General features: G+C 42.1%; 1 protein-coding gene across 11 annotated transcripts in view; it reads right to left on the bottom strand.

Moving 5' to 3' along the window:
- The window catches only part of CCDC88A (coiled-coil domain containing 88A), a 70815-nt gene that overhangs the window by 49125 nt on the left and 868 nt on the right, over positions 1–20822 (bottom strand). For 8 of the 11 annotated variants that reach the window (XR_009485625.1, XM_059840546.1, XM_059840554.1 and 5 more), the window contains exons 2-5: positions 20073–20304; positions 17674–18059; positions 17452–17552; positions 3211–3319 (exon numbers count right to left, since the gene is read on the bottom strand). Coding sequence is in view for 10 of the 11 variants with exons in the window: in XM_059840546.1 (XP_059696529.1) it covers positions 3211–3319; positions 17452–17552; positions 17674–17736 (273 nt within the window). In the remaining variant the exon portion in view is untranslated. Of the gene's footprint in view, positions 1–3210; positions 3320–17451; positions 17553–17673; positions 18060–18605; positions 18712–20072; positions 20305–20822 lie in introns of those variants that run through there. The other 3 variants (XM_059840549.1, XM_059840547.1, XM_059840548.1) reach the window with 3 other exon arrangements.

The following is a 20822-nucleotide window of genomic DNA, read 5'->3' as shown; positions in this document are numbered from 1 at the left end:
TCCTTTATCTCCCGGTTTCTTTGGCCTCACCAAAATGTGGATGTGAAAATCCTAGGGGTTTTTGCTGCAGTGACACTGGGCCAGCTGTGAATACAAAGGTACAAACCCCTGTGTGCACAATCACATGGAATTGTAGCTGGGAAGTGCCACACACCAGGCAGCAGCTCTGCCTATCTGCTCCATGGATTCCATCAATGGAGCTCCTGTAATGGCTGTAATCGGGTCAAATCCCCAGTCTAGACAGAGCCTAATTCTCCTGAAGCAGAACAGTCTTTCTCCTGTTCCCAGATATTTATTCCCAGCAGATGCCATCCTATGGTCAGGCTTTTTGTTTTTCCACAGTGACAGATCCATTACTATATAAAATGCTGCTACTCAAAAGCAACATATTCCAGAAGAGCCCAAAGCACACATCAGGTGTCACATTGTAAGCAACAACCTAACACAAGTCCACTTGCTTTAGGTCACATTGAAAAAAACCCAGTATCTCTTGAAAAACACCAGTAGAAATTATTAGTTACAGCTATACTTGAAAGTTCTCACCAGTTCATATACAACATCAACATTATACCTGAATTGATTAATAGTAGACTACAAAATATACATTCCCTCTGGACACGCTTAAGAAATTATAAGGAGGGAGAAATCAGCTTTGGCCTCCTCCAATGTCATGAAATGTAACCAACTGTGACATCTGTACTTCTCAGACTTTCATAAAGACTGTTTTCAAATAAAAACAAAACATGAAATGCACCACAGGATGTTTTAAATCAATATAAACCAGAAAATATAACTAATTTAATGAGTGTCGACAGCTACTCTGAAAGAAAATCACATATTTTTAGAGTGGCTGTTTGTTGTTTGGTTTTTTTGTTTTTTGGGGGTGGTTTTTTGGTACCATCTCAAAGAATTCCATGATGCTATCATAAAGCTGATCATGTATCAGAGTATGAGCAGCAGTAACCAAACCATGTGTCCTGAACAGACACGATCACCTGTTTCCTTACAACACCTCTGCCGTGCCCCAGAGGTGTCTGACACCTTTTCTGTCTCTTGGTGTTAACCTCAGCACTGGCTTTGCTTGCACAAACTTTCACAGTTCACCAGCATTTATTTTACTGAAGATTTTCACCTCCTCAGTCAAATCTGCTGAGAGTCATGGACACTCACGGATTAAACCTCCTGAGCCCACCAAAAAATTTAGAATCATTTGTCTTGAACTAACTGCTGAGAACAGTTCCACTGCCAAGAAATGTACACACTCCAATTACTGGTTCAGGACCAGAACTGTAATTCCAGAGAATAACTAAGATGATACAGGAACAGAAAAATTGACTAATCTAACTTAACACCTTAATTTTGAATGCTACATGCTACCAGTGCAGGTTTTTTGAAAAGTACATGCACAGCACTGATGCAATTTTTCACTAAACTGAGAGAAGGTTTTCCACAGATGTCATAAAACCACATGGAACAAAGCAGCATGGACAAGCTCACAATGAGAAGTGTTAAAGAGTTAGGTTATCAGTGCTAAAAATCCCAAATTCCCACATTCATCAGCATCTGATGCCAACCCTCAGTAAAATCCTCTCTCAGTGCAGTGAATGGTGTGCTGTCCCCTCCCTGGGATCCCAGGCACCCCCAGGAACAGCCCCAGGCAGGGCTCCTGTACTCCCAGCTTTCAGGAGCACTGGGCTGGGAGGCTCCTGCCTCACCCCAGGCTAAGGGAGGCCTCTCAGTTTGATTCCAAGGCATCCATCAAGCCCCAGCTTTCCTGCCTTGGGGAATTTCCCAGGTGACAGGAACTCAAGTGACCCCTCTGTGAAACAGCCCATCCTTTAACACTTCAGCTACCACAGAGCACAAACCTCCCTGCAGGCACTGTAGGGAGTGAATAGCTACACATGCAAAAAGCAATTTTAGGTTCCAAGGAGCTCTCCAGATTGGAGAGTAAATGTCTTCACTCCTGCTAGAAACACCAGCCCTTCAATGTCTGCATGGTGACCAAAACCCTGAAAGACTGGGAAGGGGAGAAAAGTGTATAAAACAATTTAAAAAGGGCAGTTCAATATAGCTTGGACCACTAAAGTGGTGACTGGTTTTACCATTTCTTTATAAAGAATAATTTTTTTCTTTTAAAAAAGCTTTAATAAACTTGTTCCTATCACAAAGGTTTGGAGCAACACCTACAATCCTGAACCATCCAAAGGTACCTAAATGCCAGTAATTCTGCCTGGTCCTGGAGCACTTGGGACTGGTGATACCACGAGGACAGTGCAGGATGGGGAATGCTCTGTGTTCCAAAAAAGATCAATCCTGTCAGTGTTTGTGCTTTCTGTTGCACCAGTTGTGGAACACTCATGCCTGGTGGAAAATGACTTACTTTAGGAAAAGGAAAAGCATATGGGCCTGAGCAGGCAGCACATACATCCATGGAGAGAAGGGTGGAAGTGCTGGGAAGATGTTCCATGGCTGGTGAGGGCAGTGACAGCTGGCAATCCTCACTGCACTCAGAGTTTTGGGAAGCACACACTGTGTGTGGACACAGGAGGAGCAGCAGACTTCAGGCCAGGAGGTGTGGGGAGAGGCAGAGCAAAGGATTTCTCCCAGGTCTGGGCTCTCCTGGCAGGAAGGAGCAGGGGAGAGGGGAAGGGCACTAAAAGCCACACTAAAGGGACACTGGTGACAACAGCAGTGCCCAGCTGTGCTGTGTCCATGTGTACAGCACCCTCTCCAGCTCAGCATCCAGCAGGCACAGGACCAGCTCCTACTACTGCAACAAACTTCAGTGGCTCTTGTACAGCTGTGACTTAGATCCTCAGGGCATGTACCACAAATTCCCCAATTAATTCTAAGCCCAGTAAATTTCATCACATTTTTCTAACAAAAATTCCATTTACAAGACTAAATGCACATGCAATAATCTCTCTCACTGGCACAAAACTTGCTTCAACTCAGAAAATACCAACCACAGGAGTAATTGCACACACAGAGTATCTGTTCTGCAAACAGATCATCATTCATACCAAAGTGCATTCACACCACCTTTATACCTGTAAACAGTGATAAGAAATTTGACCAGATAGCTAAACAACCATCCACACAAGCATTTCTTGTTCATCTTACTCCTGTTACCCTTAAAGCCATAACTACAGAAGAAAATTTAGAAATAATTTCAGGCAAAACATAACACAACAAACAATTACTGACCTGATAGTAAGTTTTTATTTGTTTCACCAAAATAGACAAATTTTGAATCCTTAATGATGCATCATTGTTTACTTTTTTGTTTATCCTCTGATTAGCAGACTTTGGATTGCTGTGAAAAGAAAAAAAGAATTAAACACACTGACCATTAATCTTTAAAGCTCTCTCTATAAAACAAATGGTCTAGTTAATGTGCCAGCACAGCCATTCCTTGTCTTGATAACCAGCCTTGTTTTTCCCTCCACAAATCAATAAGGAGTTGTGGAAGATGGAAAGAGCATGAAATGTGTCTCTGACACAGCCAGCCAGCCTCACATTCTTGTTTGCTGCCAATGCAGCCTGGAACTGGGAGCACCCACCACAACTCCCAGGGAATGGGTCTGACAGGAAAGTTTTTGTGGCTCTATGATGATCTTTTACTAGGAACAAAATGTAATTTTTAACTTTTAGAACGATGATGAATGTGAAACACATCATGCTAACACACAGAGAACTGTTTTAAATGTATTTACAGATTGCTGGAATGTGACAACAAAGGGATTGTTAATTGGAGTTTTTGTCATGTACTATCATACACTACCAGATTTTTCTCTGGTTTGTCTTGGCTTCAGGGAGGAAATCAATCACTTTTTCCTTCACAAAGCAGAAAGGATCTGAGGAAAGGCAGATGAGTCACCCTTTTCAATACCTTGTATCATACAGAGGACAGCAGGACAACCATTCACTGGGATTTCTCCTGGAAAACCATGCAGAATCAAAGCACACCCCACAACACTCCCTGAAATGCTTAAAGAATTCCTAAGGGATGGACAATGAGAAGTTTCTCACTTTTACAGATCCTTGATAATGCAACTTTTGATATTTAATGGTATTATTGTATTGTTTAATGATATTATTATCAGATAAGTGAGAGCTGGCTGGGATGCTGCACTCAAAAACAAACTAGCAATTTTTCCCTGTCAAACCAGGGCTCCCAGCAGGGATATGTGTCTGCTGGCTCTGGTTTTATTCAACATTGTCATTAATGATTTAAACAATGGAATACAGAATACACTTTCCAGAACAGCCACTGGCAAACTTTAGGAGAAAAAAAAACCCAAAGAACAACCCCCAAAAAATACTATGGCAATAGAGAATGATCCTTTTGCATAAGTAATGGAATTCAATAACTCACTCACAGGCAAAGGATCAGAGTCAGAATCAAATGCAGAAAGAGGAGTTATTTGCTATAAAACAAAAATGACCTGAATATTGTGACATTGTGACTTACTCTGATGCAATTTATCCCTTTCATTGGTAGTTTCACATACTCTCTGTACAAAAATTACATATTTTTTATTTATATAACTTACCTGCACAAACTTTATTTGCCGTTTACAGCTTAACTTTTAGCATATAAGATTTAAAATATATATATATATCTTTATGTCTTTTCTTCAGTTTATTGCTATCAGCATTTCCTGGCTTATAAACACAAATAGAAATAATAGAAAAACCACTGCTGGGAAAAGAAGCCAGGTCATATAAAAAATGCACCTCCAACACATAGACATTTTTTAAAAGAAAAGCAGTAGGCACAGTATCTTTTTTCTATATTTTTTATTATGAATCTAGGAAAATTAGGACATGGGTAATTGCCTCATTCCTAAATGCTCATCACCATGTTCCTAAAAATATTATAAACAATTAAAATATATTTTAGAACATATTAGCCAAACCACATGACTAAGATGTGACCTTGGGTTTATTAGATCAGCCAACCTGTAGCTGTAAAAGCAACTAAATGGGCTAAAAATAATTATGCTTTGCAGATGCACAGAACTGGACTCCTTTCCACACTGAATTCATTCAAATTTGTTAAAATCAGAAGAGAAAATCCACAATAAATCCTGCTGACCTACAGAGATCAGCTGAAGTCTCCTATTTCTACATGCATATCTCCAAAAGGCCGATTTGGGCCCTTAATCCCATGGTCATTAAGATTAAAGATGAAGATTATCTCTGGGCTTTTTCATCATCTTCAGCAGCATTTCTACAGCCACACATTTCAGATGCCTCTCCCTTTAGAGCACTCAGACCAGGGCAAAGGGGTTTCCTGGATGTTGTGCCAGCTCTTATTTTAGCATCAACACCAAAATTAGTGTGCAACCACAAGAACTCAAAACACAAACATCATAAAAGCTCAGGCTTTCCATTTTCTCATTTCCAAAGCTGTATTAGGATATTGAGATTGATCCTGGATGAACAAAAACTTCAACATTTGCACAGCACTGGATCTTCATGACACCACAGGATCAGCCCAGAGAGCAGGGAAGGCTTGGGCTGCTTTAACCACCTCACCTCCCTCTAGGACAACCTCAGTGACCTGCTCAGTGCCAAAATGATTCATTCCTGTAGCTTAAAACAGACAGTTGGGGAGTTTTCTGTTTTGGTTTGGCTTTTTGTTGTTGGCTTAAATTGCAGGAAGCAGTTTACTGAGATTGTGAATTTTTGCTGGGAAAACTTGGGCCACAGACATGCTCTGGAGCTGGATTTTTACCACTGGGAAAAACTCCACTGTCCAGTTTCAAGATGCTCTGCTAGTGCAAATGACCAGCACTTAAAATCAGAATGTCAGCCTTGGGACAAGCTGATGCACAGAAAAAAAATTATTTTAGTAATTTTAAACTTTTCCAAAAGATTATGGCAAAGGGTCCAACAGAAATCCCAAACTCCAAGCTCCCCTAACATTTTTCAGCAGAACTGAAAAGCAGGTAGTGGGAACAAGAAGTTTAACCCACTGGTTTTAAGGTTCAGTAAAAGCAAGGTAGTGAGATATCAGTACTACTCTCTACCAGTCATTTTTCTTTAATTAAACAGGCACCCTCAATAACTCACTATTGGTAGTAGATTCCTTTTTCTGGTTTTTTGGTAATGAATGTCCTCGTGGCTCATTATTCTTCAACCATGGGAGGTCAGTTGTCTTTGACACTCTCAATTAGTACATGTTAGCCATGACTAGGATGAGTGACTTGGACAAAAAATTGTTTCCCATGCTTGCCAGAGTGCAATCCTGCTCTCAGTACCTTCCACTGCAAACAGGACTTCACCTCTGTGCTACAGTAACTGAGATCCTTCTAACCACATTATGCCATTAAATGATTATACACAGACTGTTTAGAGGCTACCTGCTAGAATGACCCTGTGCTGAAAAGTAAATGTTGAGAACTGAGGGATTCCCACCAAGCAAGCAGCCTCTGTGCTGGTGATTAGCAGAGCTCCCTCATCTTCAGTCACTGATTTATTTCTACCTTTCAGATTGTGTTAGAGCTGTCAGGTTTGTGTATGGAACAGCCAAGCACAGACCTGACAGATCCCTCCTCACACCAGTGTTATGAAAGGACCATGATTAGGTCCTTCAACAGGAAATTCCTTATTTAAAAAAAAGAAAACCAACTGAACCCACCTTCACTTCCAGTACTGACAAACAGGTCTCATTTTTTCAAAGACTCCAACCTGAATGCTCGTAAATCCACTAAAGAGCATTTTAAATATTATTCATTTAGTCTATATAGTTCATCATCTCAAACACTGATATCTTAATTTGTCCCTCTTAAAGAGGAAATAATATAGCAGGATGCTGGCTGCACATTTCCATTTTATGTGGTTTGCAGAAATTTTTTCAGGCTGGTCCAAGTCATGACATACTAATACTTTTTACTAAGCATCAAGTCTAAGTGCAACTATTTTCCATACAGAAAGATAAAATTCTAAACAGGAACTGCCAGAACCTTCAAAGAGCAACTCTAAACTCATTTACAGTTATGGAAAACTAATTTATTAAAGATTTTAATGAAGTACTTATGCCCATAAGTTGAACTGTTAAATTTCTATGACCAGTAAAATGTTTATATTATTATATTTTTATTAATGCAAAACAATTCTGTTTATTAGAATACATCAGGTCCAATGACACTGAAATAAACTGATGGAAATACAGGATGCAAATTAAATAATTTTGAAGATAAAAAGGTCTACGTTGCCAGTTTAAAACACAGCTTTAAAAAGCAGCATTTTAAAACCTTCAGATTCTGGTGGCTACCATAAACATTTTTAAGGCCATCCATGCTCTGAACTGCTCCTTTTATGAGGTGGGGATACTGAGCTGCTTCAGTGGCAAACAGCCCAGCAAAATAGGGCAAATCTGTCTAGAAGTCGATAGGAAGCAGAGCGGTGAAAGATCCCCTTAAGCAATTTTACATTTAAGAGCAACCTACTTATGACAAGATACATTAATTTCAATAGCAATAAAACCAGACAGGAGCATCTATCCCAACAATGCATTAGTTTAAAACTCCTGATTACACAGGCAACTTCAGTGATTTTGAAATACTACCAGTGTCATGAATCACAGATTGAGACTTCATATAATCAGGGATTATGTGTCTTTAATTTTTCATTGACCAAAATCTATCAGAAATGGGAATGTGATAGCTTAATGGCCTCATGCTTAAATCTATGCAGACTGCAAACCAGTTGTGTCCTCCCTTGCCATCTGTTCCTTGATGGTACTTAATGATTAAGTCTGGTATCATAATGCTCCCTAATTTGAAATATACCATTGTTTGAATGTATTTGGTGAGTTCAGTGAAATGCTACCCCGTGGTTCAGCTTACAGCAGCACAGCATTCACTTGTACAGATAAATGCTGCATGCCTAATAAAGTTTATTTTATGCCAAGTCCTTTTAACTGGAATGCTGAGGTTCACTCTTGGTATCTGTCAAATATTTTAGTAATTTCTGATAACAGAATTTTGGGATAGACTTCAACTAATAAAGCAGCATCTTCATTATTTACTACTGGCACAAAAATAATAAGCATGCTCAAAATGTGTTTTACCAAGAGACTTAATACAGCACTGTCCTTTTACTGACAAAACAATAAAAAAGTAAAAACAAAACATGGGGCTTTCACTGGAGAAAAATTGATAATCTTCAAATTGCTTAACATTTTACAATCTACCTTTTAGATGTAGAACACTGTATTTCTATCCTTGAGACAATACTGCTTGAGCAGCAAGCAATGCAGTGTTGAAATGGTCATCCGCTCAGACATCTGAAGATACCCCAAACACCACAAAATCAGTATTAATACCTCCATTTCAGGACACTGTGCTAACTCTGCACTTAGCAAGGACTGACTGTGTGTGCCAGAAGTCCAACAGCTGTACCCAACATTTTCTGCCTCGTGATCATGTGAGCTTTAGGAAGCAGGCCTAACATCAAAAGTCTTTTGGCCCTAGCACAAAACCCCATTTCCTAGGATTATGTCCAACATCATAAATTGTTAGGAGGCTGAAGCCCTATGCCTACTTAAAAATAAAAAACAACCAAACCACGACCAACTGGCCTGACCCAAACAGAGTGGCTGGTGGGATCACAGGGAGCACTGCCAAGAACATATCTGTGCATACTGAGCATATGCAGACAGCTTCCCTCTGCCAGCCTCAGCCTCTGAGCAGCTCAACTGCTCCCAGGGCAGCTGCCCGGTGCCTCAGCAGCCTGGCTGGCACTCCAGCACAGGAGCTGCATGGCTCCTCAAGGCTGCAGGGTGCTGGAAGAGCTGCAGCTGTGTCCTGCCCTGGGTCTCCCTGCCCCAGGGACGGGGACCTGCTGCACATCAGCCACATCAGTGTGAAGAGACATCCCCTCACAGCCCCACACTGCCAGGGACATGGGAATGGGCCAACAGCCAGGCTAAACACAGTGCACCCAACAGGTCTGCTGACTGAGCTCTCATTTCTCCTTCCCAGGGTTTAAACAAAGTCCAGATTTATTTTTGTTCTCTTTTCCCTAACTGCAGTGAAGAAGATGTATGCAGGTGAATAAAATGTGAGAAAACAAGAAAGGAGGTGAAACAGTTCACCTGTCTGACAAAACACATCTGTGACTAAGCAAACTCTTGTGGAAAAGACCAAAACCTTGGACCCTTAGTTCCAAGTTTAAAGAGCAACCACTGTCTTCATCATCCAATAGCATGAAATAACTTCATTACTATTGATTCACTTTGACTGTGTTCCTATCACACTAAAGGGTAGTATGTAACAATAAAGCTTTCTGCCAGAAGTTGAACCTAGTGAGTCACTGCTGACCACATCAAGTAACCTGAGTGAGCTCCCCCAAAAAAACAATGAATGACACAGCTGGCAAAAGGTAATCTGGCTGCCACCAAATTAACAAGTGTCACTCACAGAAAGGCAAATCTACAAGGATTCAGAGCAGCACAGAACACTTAACACACAAAATAAACACACCTAGGCATTAAAAATTTGAGAATTCCCAGAGGAAACATCAACAAACAAAATTTTTTTTAGTGAGGAAAAACATATGAGAACCAGAAAGTCTGACAAACACACTTTACCCCACAAATCTAAATATCTTTCAAGGAACATCTTGTTGGTTTGCTTGGTTGGTTTTGAAGGGTTTTTTTAACTACAGAAGGTTGAGCAGGAAATATCATTTGAAAAGGGAGAATTAAACTGCTGCAGTGCTTACACCACACAGTTTTCCAAATTAAACTAAACCCAAAAAGTGCCCAAGGATGCAAGAGTGTACAGGCCAAAGGTAAGGAAAGCAACAACATGGACATGCCACAGAAGCAAAATACTGAGGATACTGAAGTCTGAAGTTTTGACTTCTACTTCAAGCACTGCCTGTTATTTTCCCTCTCAGAGCCAACTTTTTTTACTTCTGAAATGAGTCCAAGTTTTCAAGACCTTTCAGCTCAGTACCAAAAACCAGAGCAGTTGAGAATCACTTGACTTTGTGATTAACACCTCAAAGCAACTGACCACGGGAACGCTGCAAACATTGTCACCCCCAGCAATGCTGTGACAGCGGTAACATCAGCTTCACACACAGCACTGCCAGAGCTGCATCACAAGATGCAGCCTGACTCGGCACCAAAACATCCCAGGGCACTGCAGTCAGGAAATGTTTTCACAGCACACCTTGGGAACATCACTCTGCAAACATGAAGGTATTAGTTTGGAAGAAACATCAAGTTATAAAAGAAGCAGAGCTGTCACCGCTGCCAGGAAGCAGCAAGCAGCACAGAACAGAAGACAATGAACACTCATTGCCCTGAGCAAATGACATTTGTGGAGCTAACATGATTTCTAAGACATTTAAAATATTAATGTAAGGGAAAATTACTATGTAGGATTTAAAAGCAATACACATTTATGCAGTCTTTTTCATTTAAGCTGAAAAAAAAACTTTTAAGAGGAGTATGCAAGGACAAGATTTTTTTCTTGTATCCTAACTAGCAGCACCACAACAGTATGTACTTTGCTATACTTGATAATCACAGCACTACCAAAAAACTATTTCTCCTTTGAAAGACTTGGAAAAATGTTCACTCATTTTACTCTTGACTTTAAACTTGGCTGAAGCTACAAATTCTCAAGAAAATTAGTTCTCACTTCAGAGTCACAAATAGTCTGACCACAGGTAAACTCCTCAGTACTCAGCATTAACAACTGCAGGAAATTCTGATGTGTGATGGCACCAAATACACAAATATTATGGTTGCAGTGACTAGAAAGATCTTCAGTTGTAAAAATAGCACCACACAGATTTCCACAAAATACTTTTGGTTGGAACACCATGGCTGTAGATAATTTCCTTTCTTATGAAGGGAAATAAACCCTCTATAAGTAAATGGTTAATAATAAAAGACATATTTTCATCGTTCTCCACACCCACTGTTAGACTAGTGACAATGTGACATTTGCCTGCATTCTCTCATACATCTCCCTGTCTCTGTATTCTGGTTTTGCCCAGCACACACAATACTCCAAATATACAGCAAGTGTATTCCCAAGCTACCAGGAAATTCCAGCAGACACTTTTTGCTCAGGGGCTTATTTAAGAAAAACAAAGATACCACACAGAGGAAAACTAGAGCAAATATTTCCCTGAAGCTTAAACCAAGATAAAATTCTGTAATAAACCTAAGTGGACTGTCTTCTGTCACTATAGGAAAGAAAGCAAGTATTGGAGTGTCTCTAAATGTGCAACACAAAGATTCACTCAATGGAATACAACAGACACCATTTATGGGTTCATCCCTTACAATTTCCCATCCCAAAATACAAGAGCAGGCAATTTTTGCTTGGGTCAAGCAGTAGCCTTGCTTCAATTCAAAGCCCTGGCATCAGTGAATCCCATTAAACAAAAGGGAGGCATTTTGCAAACAGTGCTCAACAACAACTGCCTCTGGAGCACCTTCAGGACAAAGGCTGGACTCTGAAACAAAGCACACAAACACTCTCACACAGTTACTCCCAAATAATCTCTGGCCACTGAAGTCACGTGCTCTAACAAAGCAGCATCTTGGAAAAATGTCTTGATCCCTAAGTAATTACTACCTTGGGAAAAGTGGTGCATTACAAAAGACAAGGGAGGTAATAAATTGCTATTAGCTTGGACAAAAAAAAGGAGGAAACAAAAATAAGACCATATGAACACAAAACTCAAAACCACAAAACTCAAAAGCCCCTTCTTAACAGAAGAAACAAATGAGAAAAATCTAGAAGTAAATCTCAAATTTGGCATAAGATAAGATGAGCTTGATTTAGCACCCAAATTCAGTTAACTAATAAGCTTTCACAAGAAAGATCAGAGCACAGCAATACTTTGCAAAGGTTTGTGGTGGAGAGATCCCCAGAGCAGCCATGAAACCTGAAGCACCACAGCCTTGTCACTGAAGGGTACAAGCTGATCAGCCAGGTGTCTGTAGCTAAATTAAAACTGGATTTTACTGCTGCTCTTATTCTCGTGGAATGCTTTGAAACAGCATGTAGAATGTGAAATGCAAAATTCTCTGAAAAAGGAACTGCAAAGCCATAGTGAATGCATGTTCTCTCCTTGCCAGAATGCTTTCAGTGCTGAGACAAGTTATTTTGATATTACATCTAAGATGGCTATTTATGGTTGACAGGCTTAACAGAATTCTCTGTATGTATTAAAAAATAGTTTTAAATTCAGTTTTTATTCCCTGGCCCAAGGTACTAGCCTAGAGTAAGGATGGGGCAGTAGCAGGCTACCAAAACAAATAAGGAGACAGAGTCAAAGAAAGATAACCAAGATGGCACATGAAAGAGAGAGTGGATGTGGATAAGTATGTGTAAAGGAAGGTTAGATGATTTAATTCCTAATATTGAAAACTTTGCACACAACAAGAGCAAACTACAGAGTAGTTTCCTTAAATAAATCAGGGTAGCCAGGATGAAGGAAATGTGGACATCAGCTGTGGAAAAGGGTACAAAAGCATAACAAAAACTAGTAAAACAGAGACAGGCCAAGATCAAGCACTTCAGGCATTCCATGTTCATCCCATGCATTTTCCCCCTCTATCTATCAAAAACCCAAGCACCTCAGAGGTGCAGGGTGCACCTATGTCCACCTCACCTGCCCAGTTCAGAGCTCACTGCAGGCTGATGGTCCCATCTAAAATCATTCATCATTACACTAAGAACTACCTTTCCTCTCCTCTAATCAAAAGGGTTTAATTTCAACAGTCCTGGTGCACATTGTGCTGGACCACTTATTAAAGAATTTGCTTCTTTACAAAAAAAGGGACTGTTACAAATTCAGCTTTCCTGAAGAAAAATCTCAGCCCTGCTGCTGCAGAACTACTCTTGGGAGCAACAACTCCCACAAAGTCCAAGTGACACCTTGCACCTGTGGAAAACCTGACAAAGCACATCTGGGAAGTGTGAATCTACACCATGAAGTGATAAAGGTGTGGACTTAATAATATCTGAGCTTTTTCTAAAATACACATTCCTACTTCTGCTGCCAAAGTCACCGATTTCCTTTTCCTCAAAACTCTTTTCCATTTCCCCATCCAGCCAGGGCCTGGCTGAAGCTGCCTCTCCCTCCTTGATCTTCCCAAGAAGGAGTTAATTGGATTGAGTGGCTGCACTGTTTCACAGAGCCTGGCAGCTGGCTCCAGCACTGGAGACTGAGTCCAGTTTTCAGGGGAAGATATAGGCAAGCCAGAAGTATGGGCTGGCAAGCTGAAGGGCTTGGAAAAAAGCACACAAGTGAAGGCTGAGAGCAGGAGCCAAGGAAGCTGTCCACATTCTAGGCACACACCAGCAGCGTGCTGGGAGGAAACAGGCAGCCAGTCCACCTGGAAAATCTGATGGTGTGAAAGGCCTGCAAGTGGATTCAGTCCGTGAAAAACTGGGAGAATGGTAAAAGGGGAAAAACCCAGGAGAAGAATGAAAGGCTGCATCTTTGAAGTAGTTTTCAGCATGTCTGGATGCAAAGACTGATATGGAAAGTATCACTTAATCGATGTAATGAAGACCAAAGTTATAAAAGGCACTCTGGGATGAAAGCAGCCAGATTTCCAGACAGTGGATTAAATTCATTCAGTTCCAGAGTTTGGTTCTGTACATTACCAGCCCTGCATACAGTCTGGGTCCAGTACTTCCTTTAAACCAGATTTATTTCCACAAATACAAAGCACAGTAATATAAAACAATTAAAGCTAAAATACTGTTTCAAGTCTTTGTTGCTTGACCAAATATTAATGGTGGTGGTAAATGTAATGAAAGCCCCAATCTTGTAAGTACTTGCAGCTGTCTCTTTTTATTCAAAGGACCCAGCAAGACTCTTGTCAGTTTGGGAACCACAGCTCATACTGAAAGACTTTCATCGTTTCTTACCCAATCCTATTGGAATTCAGTTAACAAGTATCAGAGAACAAGACCTATCAAAAATGGAAATAAATACTATGCAGAAAATGAGTGTTTCTGTAAAAATACTGCATGGTTTTTTTGGATCAGAGGAGTTTATAAACAGTACAGTACTAAGACTATTAAAAAAACCTGAGCTGGTATTAATCAGCATCTGGACAAATATCTCCAGGACAACTGAGTATTATTTTAGTGCAATTGTAATTGGGTGTGCAACAGGTGACTAATCCACTGAATGATACTGGTTCCCTGATTTCAGTACCACACACAACAGATTCCACTCAAGCCTAGGAGCACTTTATAAATATAATGTTAGAAGCACTAGGATCCAGAGGTGCAGTGAAGGTATGAAGCATTCCTGGCATGTTCCTCCACCTCCCTGCCATGGCAGAACAGCAGTGCAGTGATCCCTGGTGCTCTGATTTATTTCCAAGATGCATGACCCCCTTTTTGTATCAAAGAGCACAAAGATAAAGGCTCAGATTTAGAAAGACAGATGGGTTTCTATCCACAAGTATCAGATACTGACTGATCCCAGCAGAAGGTAAGTAACTAGATACTTCTGAAGCACGGGACCTAAATTTAAACAGGAAATTAGAAACATTCTCTCAAGTTAGGAGCTAATATTATAAACACTGGGACTCTCCTTAATTAAAAACAAAATTAAAAAAATAATAATATCAATTGGCCTGTAGCATCTCCAGCAAGGGAGAGAGCCCTTCAGATGTAACTTGTCACTGAACAGAATCTGGGCAATTTTTCACATGTCCCACAACATCCAAAGGCAAAAATCATACAAGGAATGCAATGAATTCTCTCATGGATGAGCTACTAATAAACTCAGTGCTGATAAATCTCAGCACCATCAGCATCCTGCAAATATTCCAATGCTGACACCTCTCTTCCCTGTCTGAATCATTACCATTGTTGAACATAAAGTCAATCCAGACAAGCACAAGGAGAACCAAATGCTGGACTCTCACTTGCAGATGATGGAGGGCAGGAATAACTCTCTTCTAACTGAACAAAAAAACCTTCTCTAACTAACAAAGCCACTTTTTTTTTTTTGACTGTGTAACTGTTTACAAACCATGCCTAATCCAATATTAACACTCACTTTTTATGGTCACAAAATTTGTTTTTTCAACATTTGGCAAGAAAAAAGTAAGTATTAAAGAACATATGCAGCAGGACCACAGCACCTCTGACAGCCCCACTGCCATAGCTCCTAACCACAGACCTCTAGTTCTCAAGTGAAGTCACTGAGCTTTAAAAAAAAAAAAAAAAAAAAAAACAAACCAAACAACCAAAAAAACTTCCCCAAGCCCAACATTCTGACGAAAAACACCCTTCTTTTGAAGTCACATGACACAAAGTTTTCTGCCACATTTCCTCAATATATGTTAGTAAAGAATAAAAGGAAAATAAAAGAGAAATAAAACCAGAAAACACTGTTAATAATCTGTATTGGTGATTACTTAGAGCTGCATCTTGGAAGTGTTTTTGCAAATGAAGACACTTGCTTAATATGTGGATATTCAAAATGAACAGGACTAAAAGTTAACACAGGTTTCCACAGTGACTTCACCACTGACAGGACCACACTGCAAAACATGAAACAATTTTTCCCCTATTTCAATCCTGGCACAAAACCCAAACCAAACTGAACTTTCCCAAAATATGAACAGAGTTCTAAGAGGCAATTCTAAGCAGTAACCAGCCATGATACATCTCAGCTCCCACAAGACCTTCCCGTGTAGTGACATATTTCTAAAATTAATTTTATTTGTACACCAATGCTTTTCCACATTTCACTGTTTTCACTGTTCTGAATACCAACCTATTTTTTTTTAAATTTATATCTCCAATGTGTATTTTTTACACACACACCCCCAATGCTTCCTAAGCACAGTAATCATGGCATGGGGTCAAGGATGCACCAAGTCACAGCCAAATTCAACACGCAGTGCCTTAGGCATGGCAATGTTCCTTCTCCACAGTTTTCCATTTTACATACATGCATCAATTTATACTCAGTATTAAAAAACTGACTGGAAAAAGTTTAAGACTATATTCTTCAAAATCACATTGTTCCAGTGCTAAATTTGCCTTCCAGCTGTCAAACTTTTTTATCCCATACAAGTTCTACATCTGAAATGCGTGGCCACAGCTGGCAATCTACTTACTTCATGCAATCCAAGAAAAAAAGAAAGAAGTCATAAAATAAAAATATTATTCTTCAGTGAAATGGATCACTTCAAATTCTTGTTTAAGTGCACCAGATTCCACTCAGAATTTTTTTTTTTCAAGGAGCGCCATTCCACCAAGTTTTCCATATTTTTCAACATTAGAGTGAATATTAGAAGTGAATACTTGAGAGTCTTAGTTGTAGAGAAATAGGTGACAAAGGAAATACTGGTTTTAAAAGGCTGTGAATTCACACTTAAATGTGGTAAAGGGTTGCTCTTTTGACACAGACTACTCACACAAGCTGAACACCAAGAATAACAACTTTTAAAGCACTAAATATGAATAAAGACTATAAACAGAGCAGGAGGATGCCCATCCCTGAGCAGTGTTCCTGAGGAACAGCTGCCAACACAAGCTGCTCACACACTGATGGATGTACCCAGCCGGCCATAAGCCCACAGCTTTTCATACCTATACAGAAAATGGATGGATTTCTCTGCAGAGACTCAAAAAATAATAAAAAAAAAAGGTATGTAGGAATTTTTACACTAGTAACACTTTTATGATTATATCACTAGACACCTGACAAGTGTTACTCTCCAGCATGACAGTAGTGGGCAACATTCCAGTCAAAATTATAATTAACAGAGAGCCACTGTAAAGGATTTTTTCTGACAACCAGAGTTTTCAATAAACAGGTTATAACCCCACGTTGGCTGGAGTCAGAAAACACTCTACACTTACAATTAAAGCACCAGCTTTACTGCTCAACTGCTATCTACTCTAATTAGGAAGTGTGGAAAATGAAGAGGAAAGAGTTTAAGGGCAGTCCTTTTGCTCACTGAACAGCCCTGTGTGAGCTGCATGCCATCCTTAAATTGCATGTCACGTGCACAAAGATATGGATTAGAACCTTATTAGCCAAGCAAATTTATTCAAAATTTTCTCTATGAGCATGACTTACAGCAGGATGAACCTTTTTTATGCCTCTCAGTGGAAATCTGGGAAACTATTTACAGTCATCCCATTTTCCAGTAAGTTCTACAAAGATGATTCAGCCTGTATCACACTATACATCCTGCAAATACATTGCTCGGACATTCAGCTGTGTGGAGTCGGGATCTGCCACGATCCCAAGTCTCCTCTTAACTCACCACATGACCGGGTCACGCACAAATGAAAGTAATTTACCAAGGTCAATAAGGGGAGAAGGGGGGAAAGGCTTTTTCATAAGGCAGCAAAAAACCACAAGAGAAACAAACCAGCAAAAAACTACCCCAAGGCAGCGCTTGCCCGCACTCACATTTGCAGCATGACTTCGTTCAGATACACTCCATCCACCAGTGCCACATATTCCTCCAGGTTGGTCCCATTTCCTCCAGCCAGCGGTCCGAACGTCTTCACCTGGAACAGAACCAGCAGCAGCACCGTGACACCAAGTCCACCTCAATCCCCTGCCGCAAGGCTCTTCTCAAACAATGAGCAGATAAAACCAGGAACGTGTGAGGGGAAAATGAACGCTTACCCAGGTGACAAGAGGGCTCGACATGAACTGCTCCAGAAGGGGTGTGAAGATCTCGTTCTCCATTTTACAAAAAAATGGTTAACATCAATGCAGCTCCTCTGATGCAAAAAATAAAGATAACTCCTTCACTGCAGCAACTCTCTGGAATGCTCCAAGGATTCAGCTGGAGTGAGTGAACCCCATTTTTACCAAGCGATGCAACACCAACAAAAGTCAGTGCACTGGCAAGCGGGATTTATCTTCCTCTTTCAAGAAAAAATGCATCCGAAAGTCCATCTACGCGTATTTCAGCCTTTCCATTGATGCCTCTCCCTTCCTACATAGCGAAGAGGTGGAAGGAAGGAAGGAGGGAAAGAAAAGAGGGAGGCTGCCTAGCTACTGGGATTCTGCATCAGACAAAAAAAAAAAAAAAAAAAGAGAGGAAGGAAAAATCTGCTTCAGCAGCAGCAGCGCCTCAGAAAGGAAGGAAAAATTCCAGCAAAACTCCGCAAGCTCATCCTGCCCCTTCCCCACAAAAAAAGCCCCAAGCCCGAGCGAGGGGAGCAGCGAGGGCAGCGACCCCCGCCCCTCTCGCAGCCAAGCCCCCCGGGCTGCGGCTGCACCAGAGCCCCGCTACCCCCCCGCAATGGCACCGACAGGGAACCGGCCCCCGGAGGGATCGGGGGCTATTTTAAATCAGTTCCCTTTTCTATCCCTTCCCTTTTCCACTAACTACGGCGCCAGAGAGCGGCAGGACCGGCACACGCCGCCCGGCCCCGCAGCCTCGCCCTTCCCCCGCGCTGGCCGCTCCCCTCAGGCTCCGCTCTCCCCTCGCCGCTCCCGGAGCGCCCCCCGACCCCTCCCCAGCTGTTCTCCTGCCGCTCCGCCACCTTCCCCGCGGCACCAGCTCCGCTCTGCTCCCCACCCCCCGTCCTCCCGAACTGCGGGGCCACCTCGCCTCAGCCAGCGCGGCCGCGCCGCATCGCTCGCCTCGTCCTGGTCCTCCTTCCCTCCCTGCCTGCCTCCCGCCCTCCCTGCCCGGCCGCCGGCTACGGCGTGCGGATCCCTCCGCCCTGAGCCGGGTATCCCTCCGCCGCCGCTCGGGGATGGCGGCGCGATTAGAAAGGGGCGGGGCCGCGGCCGAACCGCTGCAGGGCTCGCGCCCGGCGCGCGCGCGCGATGCGGCTGCGGGCCCCGCTCAGCCTTCGGTGTGGCGAGGGGGAGAGAGACTCATCCCTTCCCCGCTCCGGGAATAAAGGTGCCCCTGAGGGATGATAATGCTCTTCCGATCCCCCTTTTGGGGCAGTAGTGGTGCCCGTAAGGGAGATGCTCTTCCATTCCCCTCTGGTGGAATAAAGATGCCCGTGAGGGGAAAACTCAGCGCGGGAGGGATACTCTCCATTTCCCTTAGGAGAATAAAGGTGCCCGTGAGGCAAAAAGTGTAGGAGGGAAAGATAGTCTTTCATTCTCCTTAGGGGAATAAAGGTGCCCATGAGGGGAAAAGGGCGGGAACGAGATGCTCTTCCCTTTGGGGAAGGTACCCGTGGGGGGAAAAGCGTATGAGGGAGGCAGATGCTCCTCCATTCCTCCCGTAGGGAATAAAGGTGCCCGTGAGGGGAAAACTCAACGCAGAAGGGATATTCTCCATTTCCCTTAGGAGAATAAACGGGTCCGTAAAGGGAAAAGCACGTGAGGGATGGAAAGAGGGAGATGCTCTCCCATTACCCTTCGGGGCAATAAAGGTGCCCGTGAGGGAAGGAAAAAGCCCGGGAGGAGAGGCCCTTCCCGTCACTTCTTGGGGAAGGAAGGTGCCCACGAGGGGAGAAGGGCGGGAAGGAGATGCTCTTCCTTTCCCCTTTGGGGGAATAAAGGTACCCGTGAGGGCAGAGCGTGTGAGGGAGGGAAATGCTTTTCCATTCCCCCCTTTGGGAATAAAGGTGCCGGTGGGGGAAAAAACTTGGCACGGGAGGGGTATTCTCCATTTCCTTTATGAGCATAAAGGTGCCCGTGGGGAAAAAAGCACGGGAGAGAGAGAGGGAGGGAGAGGCTCCTTGATTCCCCCTGGGGCAATAAAGATGCCCGGAAGGGGGAAAACTCATCACGGGAGGGAGGAAGATCCTCTTCCATTCCCCTCATGTGGAATAAAGATGCCTGTGAGGGGAGAAGGGTGGGAAGGAGATGCTCTTCCATTTCCCTCTTGGGGAATAAAGGCATGAGGGAAAAGCTTGGTGTGGGTGAGAGATGACTTTCCATTGCCCTTTAAGGAGTAAAGCTATCCATGAGGGGAAAAGTGTGGGAGGAAAAGATGCCTCTTTGGGGAAAAAAGGGGCCCATGAGGGAAAAAACTCAGTGCAGGACTAAGATGTTCTTCCATTTTCCTTTTTGAGAATAAAGGTGTCTGTGAGGAGAAAAACTCTTACCCTCAGGAAGTGGAATCCAGAAGCAGGGCAGGTTTCCCCTCAGGAAGCGGAATGCAGAAGCAGGGCAGGTTTTCTCCTCAGAAGGTGGAATCCAGACACACCCATGTTAAGGTAAAATCCAACTTTCTGGAAAGATTTTGTGGGGAATCAGAGGATGACAAGCAGTGTGCTGGCCTGATCATTGTCCCTTCCCTGAGCCTTCTCCTGCTTCTTGTGCTTTCAGTATTCAGTCCTGCATTAATATGCATGGATATATCTCCTTAATACATTATGTGGTTCATTGGCAAAGCATTTTACAAAATCTCAAACTAAATCCAGCTTCTCTTCTGTGTGGTATAAGTTAAATTGCAGCAGCATTTTTTTCAAATACCTTTCATTTTGCACACCTAATTTAAAAAAAACAAACAAACACGAAAAACAAATCCCACAAAACATTGCAATAGAAGTGACTGAAATTAAGTGCCTTTGAAAAAAATCAAGTAACAGCTAAACAGACAAGGTTTTCCTTAACCCAAATACCAGATATACATTTTTCCTAATGTCCAAGATTGAGGAAAAATCCAATTCCAATCATGACTTGTTTCCCTGAATGCCTAAGTAACAGATTAGAAAAATAAATTATGGACCTTGTAATATTAGTCTGTCTTTTGCATTCTAAGCTTTTTTTTTTTTAAATTTAGACAATGTTGCATAGTTAAATGACTTTGATTCTCACAGATCTCTAGAGTGAATTCAGCCCTCCTGTGAAAC

This window comes from Haemorhous mexicanus, chromosome 3, assembly GCF_027477595.1.
Source record: "Haemorhous mexicanus isolate bHaeMex1 chromosome 3, bHaeMex1.pri, whole genome shotgun sequence".
Lineage (NCBI taxonomy): Eukaryota > Metazoa > Chordata > Aves > Passeriformes > Fringillidae > Haemorhous > Haemorhous mexicanus.
The sequence above is the reverse complement of the archived record's forward strand: the minus strand, read 5'-3'. Positions and strand labels throughout refer to the sequence as shown.